This window comes from Brassica napus, chromosome A3 (genome assembly GCF_020379485.1).
Source record: "Brassica napus cultivar Da-Ae chromosome A3, Da-Ae, whole genome shotgun sequence".
NCBI lineage: Eukaryota > Viridiplantae > Streptophyta > Magnoliopsida > Brassicales > Brassicaceae > Brassica > Brassica napus.
In genome coordinates, this window is record NC_063436.1 from 6,016,816 (window position 1) to 6,036,952 (window position 20,137).

General features: G+C 37.5%; 5 protein-coding genes and 2 non-coding genes across 12 annotated transcripts; 3 read left to right on the forward strand and 4 right to left on the reverse strand.

Annotated features, from left to right (window-relative positions):
* The first annotated feature begins 725 nt into the window (after positions 1–725).
* On the forward strand, positions 726–3,765 carry LOC106437235 (receptor-like protein kinase THESEUS 1). Its single transcript, XM_013878149.3, has one exon. The coding sequence runs from the start codon at positions 1,016–1,018 to the stop codon at positions 3,521–3,523; it is 2,508 nt and encodes an 835-aa protein (XP_013733603.2). The 5' UTR covers positions 726–1,015; the 3' UTR covers positions 3,524–3,765.
* A 142-nt stretch (positions 3,766–3,907) lies between these two features.
* BNAA03G11890D lies at positions 3,908–6,278 on the reverse strand. The gene is made up of 3 exons (XM_013884897.3): positions 5,850–6,278; positions 5,408–5,744; positions 3,908–5,334 (listed from the first exon to the last, which is right to left on the reverse strand). Exons 1-3 carry the CDS (start codon positions 6,070–6,072, stop codon positions 4,878–4,880), a joined length of 1,017 nt encoding a protein of 338 aa, XP_013740351.1. The 5' UTR covers positions 6,073–6,278; the 3' UTR covers positions 3,908–4,877.
* TRNAF-GAA lies at positions 4,534–4,606 on the reverse strand. The gene has a single exon. It is a non-coding gene; the product is annotated as a tRNA-Phe (tRNA).
* Positions 6,279–7,204: 926 nt separating the features above from the next.
* On the reverse strand, positions 7,205–7,277 carry TRNAF-GAA. Its single transcript has one exon. It is a non-coding gene; the product is annotated as a tRNA-Phe (tRNA).
* Positions 7,278–7,378: 101 nt separating this feature from the next.
* LOC106416776 lies at positions 7,379–9,963 on the forward strand. Of its 5 annotated transcripts, none has more exons than XR_007334214.1 (3): positions 8,216–8,660; positions 8,730–8,863; positions 9,236–9,963. XR_007334214.1 is itself a non-coding variant. In XM_048773569.1 (3 exons), the coding sequence occupies exons 1-3, from the start codon at positions 8,519–8,521 to the stop codon at positions 9,407–9,409; spliced, it is 429 nt and encodes a 142-aa protein (XP_048629526.1). In that variant the 5' UTR covers positions 8,231–8,518; the 3' UTR covers positions 9,410–9,963. The 5 variants fall into 5 exon arrangements, 1 of the variants encoding a protein (XP_048629526.1); XM_048773569.1 differs by having other exon boundaries at positions 8,231–8,639; XR_007334209.1 differs by having other exon boundaries at positions 8,255–8,639; positions 9,058–9,963.
* Positions 9,964–12,482: 2,519 nt separating this feature from the next.
* LOC106441619 lies at positions 12,483–14,933 on the reverse strand. Its single transcript, XM_013883417.3, has one exon. It carries the CDS (start codon positions 14,101–14,103, stop codon positions 12,583–12,585), a length of 1,521 nt encoding a protein of 506 aa, XP_013738871.2. The 5' UTR covers positions 14,104–14,933; the 3' UTR covers positions 12,483–12,582.
* Positions 14,934–15,759: 826 nt separating this feature from the next.
* LOC106437198 (ADP-ribosylation factor GTPase-activating protein AGD5-like) lies at positions 15,760–19,310 on the forward strand. Of its 2 annotated transcripts, XM_013878121.3 has the most exons (10): positions 15,760–15,968; positions 16,402–16,460; positions 16,543–16,633; positions 17,095–17,149; positions 17,252–17,574; positions 17,800–18,004; positions 18,119–18,288; positions 18,494–18,730; positions 18,834–18,904; positions 19,045–19,310. In XM_013878121.3, exons 1-10 carry the CDS (start codon positions 15,918–15,920, stop codon positions 19,217–19,219), a joined length of 1,437 nt encoding a protein of 478 aa, XP_013733575.1. In that variant the 5' UTR covers positions 15,760–15,917; the 3' UTR covers positions 19,220–19,310. The 2 variants fall into 2 exon arrangements, with proteins under 2 accessions (XP_013733575.1, XP_013733569.1); XM_013878115.3 differs by having other exon boundaries at positions 16,402–16,633.
* Positions 19,311–20,137: the final 827 nt, after the last annotated feature.

Sequence of the window (20,137 nt, forward strand, 5' to 3'; positions counted from 1 at the left end):
GCAATAAATCTGGATAACTTATTCCCAGAGATATGCAGTTTTCAGCACAAAGTGATTGAGAGAGTTGCACGGAAACATAACATTGAAGGATCTGAAACAAGAGGTGGTGATAGATACTAGATAGTGACCCACAATACTAAAAGTCTACAACAATAGCCAAAAGACCAACAATACTACAACGATAACCAAAAGATACACGTTTTTATATTCATCTTATCTTTCGGAAAAGACCTCACAAAATAATCAAATTAACAGCTAACACCCGTTGTGTAACGAAAAAAAAGTGTTACAAAAAAACAGCTAACACCCGCCGCGTTTTGATAGAGTCATGCAACCTCATCAGTTAACAACATACAAAAAGAAATATTTAATCATGTTACTCTCACATATGGCCGCGAGCTATAATCAAATGTTTTTCTATCCATCACATCTTACAACTAATCGCATCAGTTAATTATAAAATCAACAGAGAAAAAAATTCTAAATCATTAGAATTCTAACGACATAAACTCATAATCTGCAAAGAATTAGCCACACAACAAACACAAACAATAAACTGAGATTTGAGATTAATTGTAAATCGCAGGTCGTAGCTATAAGTAAAAACGTCATTATTAAACTTCAAAACCGAAAACTGTCCTAATATTCTTTAATCTTAATCTAATTAATTAGTCTCTCACTCTCACAAATATCTTCTGTGTAGGCCCTTGTGAAGGTCTCCATTTGAGTGTAAGATGACAGCCTAACGAACCAGCCTGTAAAGTAGGTACAGAGAAGAAAATCTGCAGAAACTTCCACTTCAAAAGTCTCTGTCTTTCCCTTTTCAGTCTCTACTCTCTAGCAGTTGATCGATTCATGTTCGTCCCAAAACATCATTCTCACCCAAATTAGGTTTCTCGCCATGTGAATCCAAACCCCCCTCCAAAGCTTCCAAATTCCTCTTCTCCCCCAATTCATTTCACCTTCTTCAAGAGCAATCTCAAACAACACATCTTCTTGTTCTTAATAAAAAACAATGGTGTTCATTACAAGACCACTTGTTCTTCTTGTTCTGTTCCTCTCTTGTTCTGCCTTGTACACTCCGCCAGATAACTACCTAATCTCTTGTGGCTCGTCGCAGAACATAACCTTCCAAGGCAGAACCTTCGTTCCAGAGTCTCTCCTCCTCAAAACCGGAAACTCCTCCGTAGCAGCATCAACCAACTCCAACTCCAACTCCAGCAACATCTCCATATACCAAACCGCTTGCGTCTTCTTCGGTTTAGCTTCGTACCGGTTCAAAATCACATCCCCGGGTCGACATTGGATCCGTCTCCACTTCTCACCAATCAAAAACACCACGTGGAACTTAACCTCCGCTTCGATCACGGTCCTAACAGACGACTTCGTCCTCTTGAACAACTTCTCGCTCAACAACCAAATCTTAAAAGAGTACACAGTCAACGTCACCACAGACTCCTTAACGTTGACTTTCATCCCTTCGGACAGTTACTCCGTCGCGTTCGTCAACGCGTTCGAAGTCGTCTCTGTTCCGGACACCCTTATACCAAACCAAGCCACAACTCTAAACCCTTCCTCTCATGTCCCTCTCTCCCACCTCGCGTTCGAAACAGTCTACAGGCTAAACATGGGAGGACCGTTGTTGACTCCAGAGAACGACACGTTGGGGAGACGTTGGGAGAACGACGCGGAGTATCTCCACGTGAACAGCTCTGTTCTCGTAGTAACAGCAAACCCATCTTCGATAAAATACTCTGTCTCGGTGACTCAAGAAACAGCTCCCAACATGGTTTACGCTACTGCTGATATGATGGGAGAAGATGCCAACGTGGCGTCTCCGAGTTTTAACTTGACTTGGGTTCTCCCGGTGGATCCGAGTTTCAGCTACTTCGTTCGTGTTCATTTCTGCGATATCGTGAGTCAAGCGATGATGAACACGCTAGTGTTCAATCTTTACGTGAATGATGATCTCGCTCACAAGAGTCTTGACCTGTCTTCGTTGACTAACGGTCTCAAAGTTCCGTACTTTGACGATTACGTTGCCCACGCGTCTGGTGAGTCTTTGACCGTCAGCGTTGGGCCTGACTCTCTAGCTGATATCACCAACGCTACTATGAGTGGGTTAGAGGTTTTGAAGATTAGTAACGACGCTAAGAGCTTAAGCGGAGTTTCTCCCGTTAAGTCTCTTCTCTTCCCTGGAGGAGGTTTCAACAACAAAGTTGTTTTCATCGGCTCCGCGGTTGTTGCGGTTACATCGGTTTTGTTGATCGCGGTTTGCTGCTATTGCTGTTTAGCTGCTTCAAGGAAGAAAAGTCCTCAAAAAGGCGGTAACGGTAACGGTAACGGACATCCGTGGCTGCCGTTGCCGTTATACGGACTCTCTCAGACTTCTCACAAGAGCAACACGGCGAGCTGCATTTCGTTGGCTTCCACGCATCTCGGCCGCTGCTTTATGTTCCAAGAAATAATGGAGGCTACCAACAAGTTTGACGAGTGCTCGCTGCTCGGTGTTGGAGGATTCGGCCGGGTTTATAAAGGGACGTTAGAAGACGGGACGAAAGTCGCTGTCAAGAGAGGTAACCCGAGTTCGGAACAAGGCATGGCTGAGTTCAGAACTGAGATCGAAATGCTGTCTAAACTCAGACACAGACACCTTGTTTCCCTGATCGGGTACTGTGACGAGAGATCGGAGATGATTCTTGTATACGAATACATGGCGAACGGACCGCTGAGGAGCCATCTCTACGGAGGTGAGCTTCCTCCGCTGTCGTGGAAACAAAGACTTGAGGTTTGTATTGGTGCAGCGAGAGGGTTGCATTACCTGCACACCGGGGCGTCGCTTGGCATCATACACCGCGATGTGAAGACTACTAATATCTTACTAGACGAGAATTTAGTCGCGAAGGTCGCGGATTTTGGTTTATCCAAAACCGGACCTTCGCTTGATCAAACTCATGTGAGTACTGCGGTTAAAGGAAGCTTCGGGTATCTCGACCCGGAGTACTTCAGGAGACAGCAGTTAACCGAGAAGTCTGACGTGTACTCGTTCGGGGTTGTTCTGATGGAAGTACTCTGTTGTAGACCGGCTTTAAACCCGGTTTTGCCGAGGGAGCAAGTGAACATAGCGGAATGGGCCATGGCGTGGCAGAAGAAGGGTCTTCTTGATCAGATCATGGACGGTAACTTAACCGGGAAAGTGAACACTGCGTCGCTTAAGAAGTTTGGTGAAACGGCTGAGAAGTGTTTAGAGGAGTATGGAGTGGATAGGCCTTCGATGGGAGATGTGTTGTGGAACTTGGAGTACGCGTTGCAGCTGGAAGAAACGTCTTCGGCTTTAATGGAGGCTGATGATAATAGTACAAACCATATTCATGGGATTCCTATGGCGCCAATGGAGTCGTTTGATAATAGTGTGAGTATAGACATAGTTGATAGAGGAGGAGTAAACTCGGGGACAGGGACTGATGATGATGCGACTACGAGTGCTGTGTTTTCGCAGCTTGTTCATCCTCGTGGAAGGTAGAAGAAGACAAAAGCATTTGGTTAGACATTGTTTGTTTCTTAATTTACAGAAAATAACAGATATCTATAAGACTTCCAAAAATTTTCGTTCTGATATTTGTTTCAAATTTTGTAGAATTGGTTATGAAATATAGTGAGTTCTCATGTTTTAAAGCAAACAAAAATCAGAATGTGATTATTTATATAACTGTTTTGTATTTCATTTTCATTTTCCTCTAAATAAAAAGTATAGCTTTTTAAACATTTTTATCAGAATCTCAATTCGATTCAGTTTTTATACTACTAGCACGCGTATAAATGTTTATGAAGCTCAAGTTTCAAATCTTCTTTAATTGCATTACATAAGTGTGACGACGCCATTTCAGAGGGTTTTGGATACTCACAAGTCACAAGTAGCATATGTGTGTTTCTAAATTCTAAGTTGATTGTAACTAAACACAATATCTAAACGGAATCGAAAAAAAAAAACTCAAATCCAATCCAAACCATTTTAAAAATAATCTCGAAATTAGATTTAAGGATCAAATATTTTGGATATCAGGTATAAACCGAACTGAAATCCGAAGTAGTACCCAAAATTATCTTAAGTTAGTAAAATATATTTATCAAAAGCATGAAAATAATTTATTCTAATGGGTTTTATATATATATCTATTTACATACTTTTGTAAAATTATTAAACCCGCAACTGCGGTCTGCGGGCAAAACACATAGTTTAAAGATATTTTGAAAATTTGCTTTAAACTGATTTAATGCTTTCAACTTTTTAGATAGTTTGCTAGTTTTTTTATTTGTATCAAAATTTTAGAATAATTTAAGGTATTCAGATATAACCCAATCCAAACTAAACACGAGAAAAATCTAACCGAATCCGATCTAAAATTTAGAAAAATATGAATGTGATTTTTAGCATAGTCTAATAGACAGATGCAAATTCGAACCTGAGCGCCCAAGTCTCCTCACAAGCACAACATGTTTAGGAAGAACAATTTTTTAAAAACTACAAAACAATGCGGTGAGCGTGGATCGAACACGCGACCTTCAGATCTTCAGTCTGACGCTCTCCCAACTGAGCTATCCCCGCTTTTGTTAACTTTGCATTTGCTAACTAACATATTTGTTTATTGATAGTTTCTTTCTCTGCTCTTCATGAACTTGTTGTTTTGGGACTGGTGATTACGCAGTGTTTATGAATATTACATATCATTAACAATGATTAGCTTAATACAAACTGGAATACATGGTGGATAATACATTGCATAAGTGGTACATAGTAAGGTTTATCCAACACTTATTTATACTTAAAAACCTCCAGCAGAAGCTAGTGCTCTCTGGTATTATTCTTCTGTGATTCTTTACTTCCTGCAGATGATTCCATTACCAGAAGACGCTCCACGGGTACAATCCAAAGTAGCATATTCAATCTCTGACTTAACAGAATCAATCTCTGCTTGTTGTGATCCAGAGAAGATGCAAGTTTTACAGTCATTGGAGAGGAGAGATGAGGTCTTGAAGCTGTCTTCACCACCAACCACTGGCATTGCGACTCCAGGCTTAGCCGGATTCTGGAAGTCCGGTTTGTAGGTTCGTCCTAAGATTCCATCGACCTTTGGTGAAAGGTTGAAGAATTTGAACTGAACCTCAAGATGAGCAAAACAATCATCTGATGGTACTTTGTAGCTGTGGATCCTGTCGTCTTCTTTTGTCACTGGAACAACATTGACCATGATCTCGGCCTTGTCTTTGATTGTCACGATCACGCTGTTTTTCATAGTCACTCTCTCGATCTTGATGTCCTTGTTCGGTGAGTACCTTTTTTAAAAAGAAAACATTTAGGTTTCACACTTTCAAGAATCTTGAATACATGTTTGGAACTGAGGCTAACCAGGTGGCGAGAGTTTCTTCGGGGACAGATAGATCTTGGCCATCGAAAGTGAACTTGAGATGGTCTACTTCGCTGTCCCAGGTGGCGGATTTGGCGGCATCGAGAGAGAACTTGTGGGAGTTGAAGAGGAATCCGAGAGCTTGGATCCATGTGAAGTCTCTGGCACGACCAGCGGGTCTGTGGCCAATGAACCTACCATTGATCTGAAGGTCAGAGTCAGAGACGAGGCTGAACTCTTCATTGCTCTTTCCATGAAAGTAAAACACAATGCCGTCTCCTCCAATGAACCTCGGGTCATAACAAGCTGATCCAGGTTTGTTACAGTTTGGTTTCCTCACTATACAATGACATATGATTCATTATATTTGAAAACAATCCAATAGAGGGTGTACGAAACATATGCGAGTAAACTTGTGTGACAAGGAATAAAAAAAAAACTTACTCCGGCATTGGGCGCTGCAAGTGGGTCTATCGCAATCGGCGTAGCAAACTTTGTTCTTTGAATTCATAACGGTTGTGCTTGGACATTCTTCTGGACATTGAATGGTCTTGTAATAGCACCGAGATTTAGGGTTGGTACAGTAAACTCCAGCTGCCTTGGCTTGCAAGAAACAAGTTGCAGCCACAAGAGAAATCACAAGCAAAAGGGTTTTCGAGATCTCCATCTTTGTATCCTTATTTAAAATTAAAGGAGAGAGAGTTGAATGTGTTGGTGATGATGAGGGTTGTAAAATCTAGTTGTGAATTTATAGGAATGAAAGTCAAATGCTTGCTTAATGAAGGGGCTATTATGTTAATTGATTATTGAGGTCCATGTTGAGGAATTGTGTGCCTTCACGGTGACAACATCAACAATTGCACTAAACGTTTTTTTTTTAACTTCGTTTCAACGTAAAAGTATGACTATTTCTCCAATTTAAGCATCGTTTAAGATTGATTTTTGTAATGAAGACAAAACTGTATAATATATATCTGAATATTTAATTCTTAGAAAAAAATATTTAATTCTTAGAAGTAAACAATTAAATTTAGTGAAAACCAAAAGAAGTTATTATATAATACTTTTGCATTGTTAAAAAATTGTTAGAAAAGAAAGTAGAATGATCCACATTTTCTCGGTTCTCATAAATATAACAATTGAATATAATACATATAAGTATATAACTTAAGAAGACAAGAACTACTTTGAGTAACATGATTTTTGCTAGAGAATTGTTTTTTTTTTCACCGGCTAATATATAATAGCTAGGATGAACTTAGTTAAAGCTTTTCCATAGATTCGTCGCTTTGTAAGGGAACCCACATAAAAGGTGGCGATTTTTGAGGCAGAGTGGCAGACCAAAGAGACATTAGGCCATTAGGGGAACATCAACTAAACATTGTCCTTTGAGTGTAAAAGGGTTTCAAGCTGTAAAGAGGTGCAAAGATTTGGGCAACTCGAAGAACTCTAAACACTTGGAGATCGTCAGCTCTCTCTCAATGACCGTTTAACAACCATATTAACCAAAATTTTGATGTAGTAACCGTTGAATTATAAAAGTGTAGGCTCTATACCTCTGAGATGTTGCTAATGAATACCACAAACCTAAATGCAGTTCTAACTGAGGACTTAGAGTCCGGATCACGGCCATTATACCTAATTGTCCCACCTCTTTCCAACGAGCACCACTGGTTTGATAAGAGACGTTACCAAATCGTTACTCGGAAGCAAATACAGTATCTCCAGTAGTAAATGAAGGAAGATATCCTAACCTAATCTGAATAAAGGAAGAAAGACAATAAAAATAAAAAGGAAAATGCGGTGAGCGTGGATCGAACACGCGACCTTCAGATCTTCAGTCTGACGCTCTCCCAACTGAGCTATCCCCGCGATGACATAGAAATCCAAACTATCTATATAACACAAATATACCAAGGCACAACAATATATATGAAGGAAACGGCAAAACCTTATAGACACGTTATTTACTTACCGTTTGTGAAATGTTAAACAAAATGCTTCATCAAAACTGTCATAGAATCTCATTAGTGTTGGTTTGCCAAGTAAAATTACAAATTTGCAAGTTGAATTTGTTTTCTCAATACAAGTTAGACGACAAATATAGTTCATTACTTTGTTTTCTTCATATTCTTGTGAGATTCTGCAATAATGTATCCAAATCGTCATTTCTGACAAAAAAAATCCAAATCTTCACGAACTCAAAAAACTTAATAATCTCATTGATGTTAGACTAATATCAAACGAATAATTTAGACCTCTCGTCAATGGTAAACCATAGCTAAGTTGAGAGTTGCACTGATATGGCGGCCCTCAAATCAGATTGATCTTCTCCGTAGAACTAATTACTTCTCAATGAGTTTAGGAGCTTTGGTAATAATTTTTCTTATAGATATTGGATTGATGGGATCAGCCCACCAGCAAGATTTCTATAGTTTGTTTAGAAGCATTGATAATGAACTTTTCTACATTCAAAAGTTGCTGTAGTTTCCCGAATGCTAGGAAGCAGCAATGGTCGGCCAACTTGGACATTTAAATTCTTAGATGTTTATGTTGAATCGTTTTTTTTTTTTTGGTGTAGTCATGCAGTTGGTAAATTTAGCCTGACAGTATATTCAAAGCACTCTGTTTCAAAATGCAAGATTTTTGATGTTTACAATTTCAGAAGTATCTTGACCTTTTGTAATTTGTACGTTAATAAGATTCATTTTCCATCGTTCGCTTCCTCATATTTAGTGTGAGACATACGACAAACCAACTGAACAGTTTGGCTGGAAAATTTAGCATCTATATATATATAAAAGTGTTTGTTTCTCTCACGTTCGTCCACGTAGGAAAGTCAAGCGCTCTCCTGCCGCCACGCGTCCCCCCCCCCTCAAAGCGCATCGTTTCATTAAAGAAGATTCGTTAGTGGGCTTCGTCGCGCGTTATCTGCTTAGCCGTGAAGAATAAAGATTTGACGGGCCCCTTAGAACAGATGCTCTATTTGCGTGAGATTAGTGATATGGGCTTCATTCCCGACGGTTTGCTCGGCCCGGAATCGCACATGTGAAACCCTAATTTCATCCCGCGAGTCATCTGTGTTCTTCCGTCTTATTCGTTTGACGGCGACGATGACTCTCCACCTTCTCCACGGATCTGAAACGGAATACGTTATCGTCTTTGTGTGTTTATTCTCATCAATTCAGACGCCCACTATGAGATCTTCAATGCGTCGATCTCGACTCTCAAACGGTGGGAAATCTGTATAAATATGTGAGTCTTTCTCATTTGTAAGTCATCCTCCTCTGATATACTGAATCGTGTTGTTATGGCAATTTGGAGAGTTCTTCTCCGACTTGAAGTCCGGCAGGTGCTCCGGCGTCATTGAGGCTCGGCTGTTGCAGTTCTGGGAGGCGAGAAATGTGAAGCGCGGTGGCGAGCTCATGTGGGTTGACATGCTTCTGGTTGACCTTAATGTAAGTTCATCGTTTCATGTTTTTAGATCTGTGTTTGATCGCTACAGCGAATTTGTCATTGTTTACTGGGTTATCGTTTTATTATAACTTTTGTTTTCCATTTTTAGTGTTACTGTTCCTCACCAGATCATTTGTTTTTGGCTTCTTCTTTTGATTCTGATTTTTTAATTCAAAAATTTTTTTTGACTGCGTAGAGATGAAGATTAGAGAGAGATAACGTTTGCAGAACGTGACACCATTATAATATTGAAAGATTACAACTTTTAATAAAAAAATTTAAATCCAAACAAGAAAGGAGCTTCCTTTTCATTTCCTCTGTTTTTTCCTCTTGACATGTTCGTGATTGGTCCGAAACTGACGAGAAAAAATCAGACAAGAACCCACGATGTTTGGTATCCAAAGCAAAAGAGACTTAAGAACGGAGCTCCAATCCCAAATCCCCATCCCGCCCCAGCATCCACGCCCGACGAGCCAACACTGTCGTCAAATTCCAGGACCTATACAGTTTCACGGTGGAAGGAAACGTCGACGACGTCAACGTCTTGAACTAAGTCAGAGAGAAAGTGAGGAGCCAAGGGAGAGTCTGGTGGGCTCTCGAAGCCAGCAAAGGAACTGACTGGTATCTCCAGCCGGATATTCTATTGATCGGAGACGGTGGTATCGCATTGAAGACGTCACTGAAGATATCTGCTTTGAGTATGCGATCACGTTGAAGAGGTTGATTAGGAAAGGGATACCTCCTGTGCTGAGGCCTAAGCTTTGGTTCTCTCTCTCTCCGGTGCGGAGAAGAAGAAGTCTACTGTTCCGGAGAGTTATTACAGTGATTTGACTAAGGCTGTTGATGGGATGGTCACGCCTGCTACGCGGCAGATTGATCATGTGAGTTTGGTCTCCGTCTAAAGTCTGATCCTTTGAATACAAATGTAGATGCTCATCATTTTCTTTTAACGTATTATCTTATTTGCAATACGGTTGTTTCACTAGGTAGAGCCAGAATCAATATGAGATACTCAAACTTTATGTAGACAGCAATTATTTTATTTTAAATTTTGGTAGATTATAATACAATTAATTCCTCCATCTTTTTGAGGAAACAACTATCGATTTGACTTATTATATGTAAAGAACTATTAGTTTTAACTTTAAGACATTGGTTTCAGATTTGGAGTTATACTATTTTAAAAGATAGTATTACATAATAGATTAAAAAGATTTACCACAGCACAAAAATTATAGATAATCAAAAATCAAATATATTTGTTAGGAAAAATGGAATAAAATACAGAAACAAAAAATAAATATAAAAAGAAAAATGAAAATTGTTTTTTATACAAAAGAGATTTGAACTTATTGTAACTAAATAAATGTAGAATGTATTTTGCATATTTATGTCAAGAATGTTTTAAAAAATACTATAAACATAGATCCACAACTGTGTAAAAAAAACATAGTTATATAGTCGAATAAGAGACACACGATATAAATTAATATAAGAAAATGAATAAAACTAGATAAATTAAAATTAAACAAATAAATCAACAATTCTACACCATGAAAATAAAAACAGAATAAAATTTCTGATATAAAATCTTATTTACCGTAAGGAAAATTTTTAGTTAATTGTAATAAGAATAAAATTGAATAAAGAATAACAATCAATAAATAATGATTCATAGTAATATAGAACAAAACATTTTAAAATAAAAACAAATATTAAACAAAAATAAAAAAATATTTACTTTAACTATTTAAATTATTTTTTGAATCATATTCCCGCCCGTAGGGCGGGCCGACCCTAGTTGAATCATAAAATGACGTGATTTGAGTTAACTATGTTGGCCGACTCTCTACATAATTTCCGTTTATGCGGTTCCTATACTCACTATATCCAAAAATAAAAATATCATAAAATTTTACGTATGATAGGTTTATTTGCCATATGGTACATTGATCGATGAAAATATTCATCTTATTTTTTTATTTTGATTGCAAAAAGTTCTGGACCGAATCTCGTAATTTTTCGGGTTACATACAAAATTCGGTTACTAAATATTTTCTATGAGATTCGAATCTGACATCTCTAGTCTTACACAATTAAAAAAATTGGCTATTTCATGGCTATATGGAGTATTAGCCATGAAAAACAACGAAAACATGACTATATGTTTGTGCCAAATTTGGACTGAAGCTAAATCGTAACATAAAGCACAAATTTTGCTACAAAAATTTTGTGGCAAAAAAAAACACGTTTTACTACTAAATGTTTCATGGCTATGTTAGCTCACTAAATCTATCCGGCAAGTGCTCACAAACTACCATCCCATGATTAGCCTATGAGTTAGCCATGCCGCCTCAACAGGCATTGGAGTAGGAAAAACTTCAAACCGTAGAGCCTTTGCATTGTCAATGCGAAGATGCACTGCTTCACCAGCGCAGCTGCTGGAACTGGAAGCACATATAACCCTAGAAAAGCCTACCAAGACAGCAAACCAATGAGAACTCCAATGCCATTAGAACTCAATATTTTCTCTAATACTACCGTACTTACTTTTTAGAGAACCTTCAGTAGTGGGAGGTTTTCATAGGATCTCTCTCATCTTGAAAAAATATATAAAGATGAAAGAGAAGAAAAACGAGTATATTATTAGGTTATTCATGATATACTTCTAAAATATGTATCATTTTCAATTATTCTATTTCTCTGCAATATTAAAATTTAAATAGATAATTAAATTATATTAAAATATTGCTATTTTTTTTGTTTCTATATCATGGTTAAGAAATTATGGACTGGCAGATCTCTTAGATACATTATTATTTAATTTAGATACCATCTTTAAGAAACTATGAGCTGGAGATGCTCTTGGATACATCATCATTTTTTTTTCAAAAATAAATCTGTATTTATTTATTTTCTACATGCACCTTATTTATCAGAATATTCAAAATAATCCATTGTAGAATAAATAAAATTTTGTTACCACACTTCCTAATTTTGTTAACATTCTCTATGCTAAACAAATAAGATCCATTTCCCATGTTCTTTATTCCAAGCTTTATAATTCACTTGATACATAACAGTGTTTTCATAAAAAAGTGTTTCATCTTTCCCTATGTATGGTGAATTGTGAATCCGACCAATCGCATGTTCTTTTAATTCCACAATATGATAAATATATAAGATAACCTTATGTTTCTATTTGTCAAAAGTATCATGAAAGATGATGATATACGTGTGTAAAACACATAGGGGATGGAGGTTACATTACTAGTCAGTAATGGAAGACCTTTATATTTCTCCTACATTTTGTTTGTCGATTTTCCAATGCAAACGATTATAACATAAAATTTACTAGGAAACAACCAATGAGTAGATTTGATGTTTTTTTCAAAAAAAAAAGGATTACAAAGCAAAAAGCAGAACCTCTTTAACCTTTGAAAGATGAAATTCACATTCGAATATTTAGAGCAGGAATTTAAAAAAAAAATTCAGAAATTTTTAAAACAATATAGAGAAAAAAGATAAATGGATTCAGGAATAAATCGAAACATTAACGAAGCCCAAAATATAGCATTTCAATCTTCAAAAGACAACAAAGCATAAGAGAGAAAAAGAGAATGAGGTGAAGAAATGATTCAAATAGTTATGAGACAATACAAAGCATTTAAAATTGAAAAACACAAAGGGAAGAAGATGAACAACAACCCCAACGCTTAGCTTAAACTTCTGCCGGCTTATCCGCATCATGACCTCCAGTCACCCCGTTATCCTTTTCACCATCATCAACCACCATGGCTTTGTTTTTCTCCTTCGAGATGAGGCTAGAGCCCGGAACATTCTCATCATTAGAAAGACTGGTGGCTGGAGAAGGAGGAGGAGGAGGAGGAACGTTGCTAGTGAACGAATCAAGCGGGTAATTGCTGTAAAAATGATTTCGAGACACAAGAGGACGCACTGGCGTGTTCAGGTCCATGCTTCCTCCTCCAGTGACTCCACCATTCAACGATGGGTAGACGCTGCTGTTATTGTTGCCGCCTCCCATCCACTTAGATGGACCAAGAGAGAGCTCAAGTGATATTGCACCTTGTGAGCTACTGTTATTGTTGTTGTTGTTGCTACAGCTCCCTAAGGTATTAGGTTGAGAAATAGAATTCATAATTTTTGAATCATGTGAGCCATAGCTCGGGTTCATTGTGAAAGGAGGGTATGGGTAGTTACCGCCTCCATTAGGCTTAAAAGGACCAAAAGAGAGACCACTACGGTTAAAATCTGATAAATTAGGGCGGTTATAGTTGTGAGTGACTAAGGGAGCCCCTGAAGAAAAACCATAGTTAGTATTCCCGTATGGAGGAGGCGAAGGATAACCCATGACCTCGCCAATGTTCATTTTTCTGACGCTACTACCCTCTCCTCCTATGGACTCACGAGAGATACCAAGATGCTTATCATTTGATAAAGCGTTAGACGTCGTACCTTGGTAAGAGTTATCATGTTTCTTCCAAAAGCATTGTCCAGGACCAGGAGGAGAATAGATTGGCTCCGCCTGCTTCAGCTTCCTTTCCAACTCTAGGTCATGCTTGTGGGTCTTTTGGTGAGCGCCTAGGGAGTTAGCGTTGGGGAACCCTCTCTTGCAGATGTTACAAATAAGGGAATGATTATCCAACGATGGATATTTTTTTATCAATTTGTTTATTGCTCGGAGAACACGTAACTCGAAACTTGCCCTCTGAGTTTTCTTGCTTTCAGTTTCAGGCACAACCTCTTGAGGAAGCCCTTGTTTCGGATTGTTCGGGTCAGGCACAACCTCTTGAGGAGACACTTGTTTCGGATTGTTCACTTGAGACACGACCTCTCCAGGAGACACTTGTTTTGGATTGTTCATTTCATGCACAACCTCTTGAGGAGACGCTTGTTTCTGATTGTTCACTTCAGGCACGACCTCTTGATGAGGAGACACTTGTTTCGGATTGTTCACTTCAGGCACGATCTCTTGAGGAGACACTTGTTTTGGATTGTTCACTTCAGGCACGATCTCTTGAGGAGACACTTGTTTTGGATTGTTCACTTCAGGCACGACCTCTTGAGGAGACCCTTGTGTCGGATTGTTCACTTCAGGCACGACCTCTTGAGGAGACACTTGTTTAGGATTCGTCATTGAACTCTTCTCCGGCACGGCCACAACAATATCATTGAGTCTCTGATCAGTCGCGGGTGAGGAGGAGGAGTTTGAAGGAGACATAGCTTGGTTAACAATTTGTTTTGTAAAACTTTGGTCGGATTGAGTGATGTCTTATTTCTTTTGTGTTAGATTCAAGGAAATGAACTCTCTATTTATTAAGAGGATTCTTTATTGTCTGTTTAACTATTAAGGTATTAAATCTCTGAGGGTAAATTGAAACCATACAAACTAATAACAATGCATATCTATAGTTTTCTTCAATATTATATAGTTATTTATCTTACTATCTTGAATTTTTTTCTCTCTAACTAGTGTTATTTTTTTCTTCAATATATACATCTCTATCTTAGTCAGATTTCCTACATTTGCTTCTTTTTTCTTCTTTTTTTTTGCTTAAATTTGCTTATTTTTATCATGCCTAGATAAATAAAAATCTGTTTTTTTCCTTACTTTGTATGTTATTATTAGGAAAATAGTGACAGTGAAGACAATGTTAAATGATAGTGCATGTGGTCTATTAGGTACATTTTTCTTTACAAAACTAGAGTAGCTAGCATTATGAAAATAATTTCTCAGGGACCAATACAAACATTTTATTCGTTCCAAATCATTTCCTGTACATAATTAAGTAAAAATAATTTTCCACTGAAACTTTTCATTTTACAAGCAAAGCAGAAAACACTACCCTATGGCATTTGATTCTATATAAAATTTAGGGGACATTCAAAAATATGTTACTTATACATGTTCTGCAAGTAAATAATATTTTTACGTTTTTTATTCTTGAGTTTAGATATCTATAGCATATCTCAAAACCTCTTGTTCCAATCGCAGTTTAGAAATTACGTTGTGTTAATATATACTTGAACTTAGGGCTGAGCATTTTATCTGCTAAATTTTATTCAATGTGTTATTTATTTCGATTCGATCCAAAAATTCCGGATATCCATAAACATTAGAAGCAAAGAAATATTAAAATTAATATCCGCTAAAACTGAAACATATCACATATATTAATTGAGAAGAGGATATCTGTTCTGATCCGGAAATATATAAATACATATATATCTTGATTATATTTAGAGTTTTTAATGTATAGTTTATATAATTTTAATTCTAATATATGATTTGAAAAATTCTATTCCAATTATTACTTATATAAAAGTGTAACATAAAAAAAATTGATGGCAATTATAACTTTTTTTAAGTTTTTTTGTTATTATAATTGTTAACTAAGTTTAAAATTTACAAAATATGTAGTTTCACTACCTCTTTTAATTTTTATTTTATATATCATGCAAAAAAAATTAAAAAAACAATTTTGTACCGAATTTTCAAGATTATTTGTATTAGTTAAAAAAGATGAGATATCCGTAAGTATTCATATTTATCCGAAAATATCTATTTATTTTCTGGATGTCTGATTTTTTCGATATTTGTATGTTTTCAAAGTAAATTAAATCGAAAAGTTAGATATCCGTAACATACAAAGCAAATCACAAAATTTTGGATGTCCGATCCGTGCCCAACCCATGTCTAAACATTTTAAGTATTGTCGAATGTCGATGTTAGGATTAGCTTGTATATTCACAACCAAAGTCATTTTTAAGTTTTTAAGAATTTCTGACCGATAAAACTCATACCTGACAAAACCAACAACTAAACCAAACCCGACAAAATAAAGAAAAGTTAAACCGAATCGGTAAACCAATCCCCAAATCAGAACGGTCCAAAAGCATTTGACCCCATAGAGGAAGAGAGAGAGCGTTGAAAAGAGTAAAAAGACGGTATTGACCTCCTCGTCTCGCGCAGATTGTTTCTCCTTGTTCAGCTCCTTCCTTCCTCTTCTCCTCCTCCGATTCTCCATACCCACCATGAACGAGAAAGCCAACGTCTCTAAGGAGCTTAATGCCCGCCACAGAAAGGTCTCTCTCTCTCTCTCGAAATCTCAATCTCAGATTGTTTTTTCGCTTTCTCCTAGCTTTGCGGATTTGTAGTCGTATCTATTGTAATTCTCGTCGATGCTTGATCATGGATTACGAACGATCTTAATTCGATTGGATCTGTGTGTTTTAGGAGCTAGAGAATCTTCATTCTCCGTCGATTTCATGTGGTTAGGTGAGGTCCCGATCGTTTGAGCTAGGATTGTTCTTCGATTTGTCTTTTATGTGAGAATAGCTTATCACGATCACCACATCAAGGATATATGATCTCGTTCATATACATGTGGTAGCCTTTGAGTTGAATATCTAATGTGGCTGCAGCTTTGACAACTTCGATTCATTTTGGTTTGTTGAGCATTCCTTGGTCTATTTCTTGATTATTTCGTTTTCGTTGTTTTTTTTTTTTTTTTTGCAGATTCTGGAAGGGCTTCTTAAGCATCCAGAGAACAGAGAATGTGCTGACTGCAAAACAAAGTATTGTTTTTTTTCTCGCACATGTGAAACTATCAGAGCATTGTGGGCTTCACATTTATTCTATATTCCATTTGCTTTGCAGAGGTCCAAGATGGGCTAGTGTTAACTTAGGTATCTTTATCTGCATGCAATGTTCTGGGATCCACAGGAGTCTCGGTGTACACATATCCAAGGTCCTCTCTCACTTTCCTTTCTCGATGCTGCGTTTCAATACAAAAGCTCAGATCTTTGTTCAATGTTCTTTTAATTGTTAGACTCATTCCAATTGGCTCTGATTCTCTTCATCCTGTCAATTTGGTTTTCTACTAGTTTTTCTTATTTGCAGTTTCATCTTGTATTTCCATATCAAGAGTTACTTCTGTAGTTCTGTAGCTGAGAAGCCTGACTTGAATGCACCAAATTGCACTGCTTTCTGTGCTGCCCCTTCCCTGACTTGAAAAAAAAAATCTTTTGTCCAGTTTAGTAGTTTATGCCGGAACCTCAAACAATTATGTGCAAAAGTACATGATTAAGTTGTGACTTCTGATTTCGCATATGATCTGGGTCCTTCTGGTCAAGTCGATGTTAACGTTAGCAGCATAAGCGTACTTATTTATTCCAGCGAAACATCTGAGTTTTTGGCTGATGAGTGTAGGTTCGATCTGCCACTCTGGACACATGGCTCCCCGAGCAGGTTGCATTTATTCATTGTAAGTTTCTTTCAAACTCTAATTCTTTGTAGGCGCCTCCATTAGAGAGGGTTAGTTTAGTTTCACCGTGTAAAAGTACATATGGACAATATTTGCATGCAGCAATGGGAAATGAGAGAGCAAATAGTTACTGGGAAGCTGAGCTACCCCCAAATTATGATAGAGTTGGAATTGAGAATTTCATACGTGCAAAGTATGAAGAGAAGAGATGGGTTTCTAAAGGTGAAAAGGCTAGATCACCCCCAAGAGTAGAGCAGGAACGGCGGAGATCTGTGGAGAGGACTGTGCCTGGATATGAGCATGGGCACAGTAGTAGCCCTGTAAATTTGTTTGAGGAGAAGAAAACTGTCCAAGCACCTAGAACAAGAAATAGTGTTGCTGCAACGAGGATAAGTCTTCCGGTGCCTCCCCAGGGACCTAATCAGGTACCAAACATACTACATGGACGATATGTTTTACTAAAGAAATTAGCGCCTTTAGTTATGCATACATAATGCATATGATGATATAGATGTCAGTCCTTATATTCTTACATCTAGTAGACAACTTTGTTTCTAGAGCATCATAATCTTTCGAAGAGTGACTTTTCAATTTTACTAAAAGTATCCAAATCCTTGTTTTTCTGATACATTTTGCTATAAAATTGATAGGTTATAAAGCCACAGCAGAAAATAGAAACTGTAGCCGCTCCTGTGGAGACAAAGAAACCAACAGTAAATGTTGCACCGGCATCAGATCCTCCAAAGGTGGATTTTGCTACTGACCTCTTCAACATGCTATCAGTTGATGAGCCTGCTGCAAATACCTCAGAGACAGCAGCTCCTGCTGATGATAACCTATGGGCTGGCTTTCAGTGTATGTATCTTATCTATGCGTGATCATGATTATTGTGGCACATTTTTCAGTATGTTACCCTTTCTTCTCTACAAAAATGCTCTAGACTAAAATATTAATTTCTGAATCCCACAGCGGCTGGAAGTGGTCAAACGGCAGAGAAGATTGTCACAGCAAAGCCTGATGAGAGCAGTTCTCCTCCAGCTACCGGGATCGAGGATTTATTTAAAGACACACCTAACTTTACAGTCCAACAAGCACCACAGAAAGATGTGAAAGGTGATATCATGAGCCTATTTGAGAAGGTAAACTCTGAAGTCAATTGTATACTCTTCTCATATATACGGCTTTCTTGGATCTACCTTTCTGTTGATTCTCACTTTTCCATATTTATTTTGGTGTATCGCTAAACTCACAAGTTACATATATAGTGTGAGTATGTGTTCACTTACTCTGATTCTTTCTATTTCAGCACTGGAAATATAACTCTTGTGTTTCATTTTTTTACAGTCGAATATGGTGTCGCCTTTTGCCATGCAACAACAACAGTTTGCTATGCTTGCTCAGCAGCAAGCCCTTTACATGGCTGCTGCAAAAGCTGCAGGAGGAACTCCAAACGGCGTGAATCAACAAGCTGTTGCTAATGCTCTTAACTTAGCATCTGCGAATTGGTCAAACACTGGCTACCAGATCGCTGGAATGACTAACCCAGGAAGTGGTCAACCTGATCTCCAGAAACTTATGCAAGTAAGATCCCCATTTTGCTTCTACTTTTTTGAGCAAGATTTAAATTACCATTGACAATAGTTTTGCAAAATTCTCACTGGTTCTTGCTCTCTCTTAACTTTAGAACATGAACGCAAACATGAACATGAGACCTGTACAACCGCAAGAGAACACTCCTCAATATCCAATATCCAAGTATGTAAACAATACTGATTAAAAAGGAGGAATCTGTATCCCTCCCATTCAGTTTTCCCTTTGAACTTTGAAGAATAATTTTCTTAATGTACGTACTCTGAGATATATACTGATTTCTGATTGTATCATCTATAATGCAGTTTCTACACGACGAGTCAAGTCAACCACGTGGGGAACGGTATGACCCCAAACTCAACCGGTAAACCTCAGTCATCAACCGCAGCACAACAACCAACGGGCACCACACCATCTTCTCAGTCAGGGAAAGAGTTTGATTTTTCTTCCTTGATGGATGGAATGTTCACTAAACATTGATCAAGAGAGGGACCTTTTCTGAATTTTGTGCATCTTAAAATTTGTCCTGTATTTGAAGAACTAAAAATATATATACAATAATAATCTACGATCAGCTTTTTCATCAAACAATTCTTTTCGTTGAATTTTTTTGTTATAGTTTGGACTATGGTTTACAAATAAACTGTAGGTAAACACTGAAGCTGTAGGTTTATGTGAAAAGCTATATAACATGTACACGTAAATTTCAAGCAAAACAATCAAGTTGTTGTTAACTACACCTAACTATTGTGAAGTATGCTTTGTTCTAGAAACCAAACTTGATAGTTGCTTTGCCTATGTAAAGATGGATACGTACGATTGCTTTTTGGAACTAAGCAAAGAAAACAAACGGCTAGAAAACCCGTTCAAACAGAAAGTTATCGACCTTTATTGGTAAGATCAATAAAGGCTACGTGTTGATGTTGAACTTGTTATGTATGGACGGCTGTTTAAGCGTTACAAAAGGTTTGAGTTTGGCATTGTTCGGGCTTTCGGTCAAATGGCTTAAATAAAAAACTCATTCATTCTCCTCTCCTTCACCACAAGTTTTTGTACCTCCCTCTCGCCAACCTTTGTTTACCTTTTTCCTTTTAAGATGTCATGTTCGTGAACCAATTCAATTGTAGATAAGATTATAGTTATTAATGTTTGGTTCTTAAATAGCCTTTTTATATAGTAGCAAACTAACGACTCAAAGACTGCGCGCGGGATAGTTAAGTTCGGCAATATGATAAAGACAACTTGTAAATGCCTTTTGTTCAAATCATCCAGTTAATATCTAATCTAATTAAGTTGTGTAGATTGGTTTTGTTGTTTTAGTTTTCTTAAATTCTTGTGAATCTTGCCATTTTAGGTCTGTCGCAATCAAGCTAATAAAACACGTAATATGATAATTAA

What these genes read in the sequence shown, in the direction of transcription:
- BNAA03G11890D (XM_013884897.3), bottom strand. Translation starts at nt 6,072, where the DNA reads ATGGAGATCTCGAAAACCCTTTTGCTTGTGATTTCTCTTGTGGCTGCA. An exon ending in TTGCAGCGCCCAATGCCGGA is followed by an intron (nt 5,745 to 5,849) that starts GTAAGTTTTTTT and finishes GTCATTGTATAG; the next exon opens with TGAGGAAACCAAACTGTAAC. An exon ending in GAAGAAACTCTCGCCACCTG is followed by an intron (nt 5,335 to 5,407) that starts GTTAGCCTCAGT and finishes TTTTTAAAAAAG; the next exon opens with GTACTCACCGAACAAGGACA.
- LOC106441619 (XM_013883417.3), bottom strand. Translation starts at nt 14,103, where the DNA reads ATGTCTCCTTCAAACTCCTCCTCCTCACCCGCGACTGATCAGAGACTC.
- LOC106437198 (XM_013878115.3), top strand. An exon ending in GCAGGTTGCATTTATTCATT is followed by an intron (nt 17,150 to 17,251) that starts GTAAGTTTCTTT and finishes ATTTGCATGCAG; the next exon opens with CAATGGGAAATGAGAGAGCA. An exon ending in CTCCCCAGGGACCTAATCAG is followed by an intron (nt 17,575 to 17,799) that starts GTACCAAACATA and finishes TAAAATTGATAG; the next exon opens with GTTATAAAGCCACAGCAGAA.
- LOC106437235 (XM_013878149.3), top strand. Translation starts at nt 1,016, where the DNA reads ATGGTGTTCATTACAAGACCACTTGTTCTTCTTGTTCTGTTCCTCTCT.
- LOC106416776 (XM_048773569.1), top strand. Translation starts at nt 8,519, where the DNA reads ATGACTCTCCACCTTCTCCACGGATCTGAAACGGAATACGTTATCGTC. An exon ending in TCGATCTCGACTCTCAAACG is followed by an intron (nt 8,640 to 8,729) that starts GTGGGAAATCTG and finishes GGCAATTTGGAG; the next exon opens with AGTTCTTCTCCGACTTGAAG. An exon ending in TGCTTCTGGTTGACCTTAAT is followed by an intron (nt 8,864 to 9,235) that starts GTAAGTTCATCG and finishes AGAAAAAATCAG; the next exon opens with ACAAGAACCCACGATGTTTG.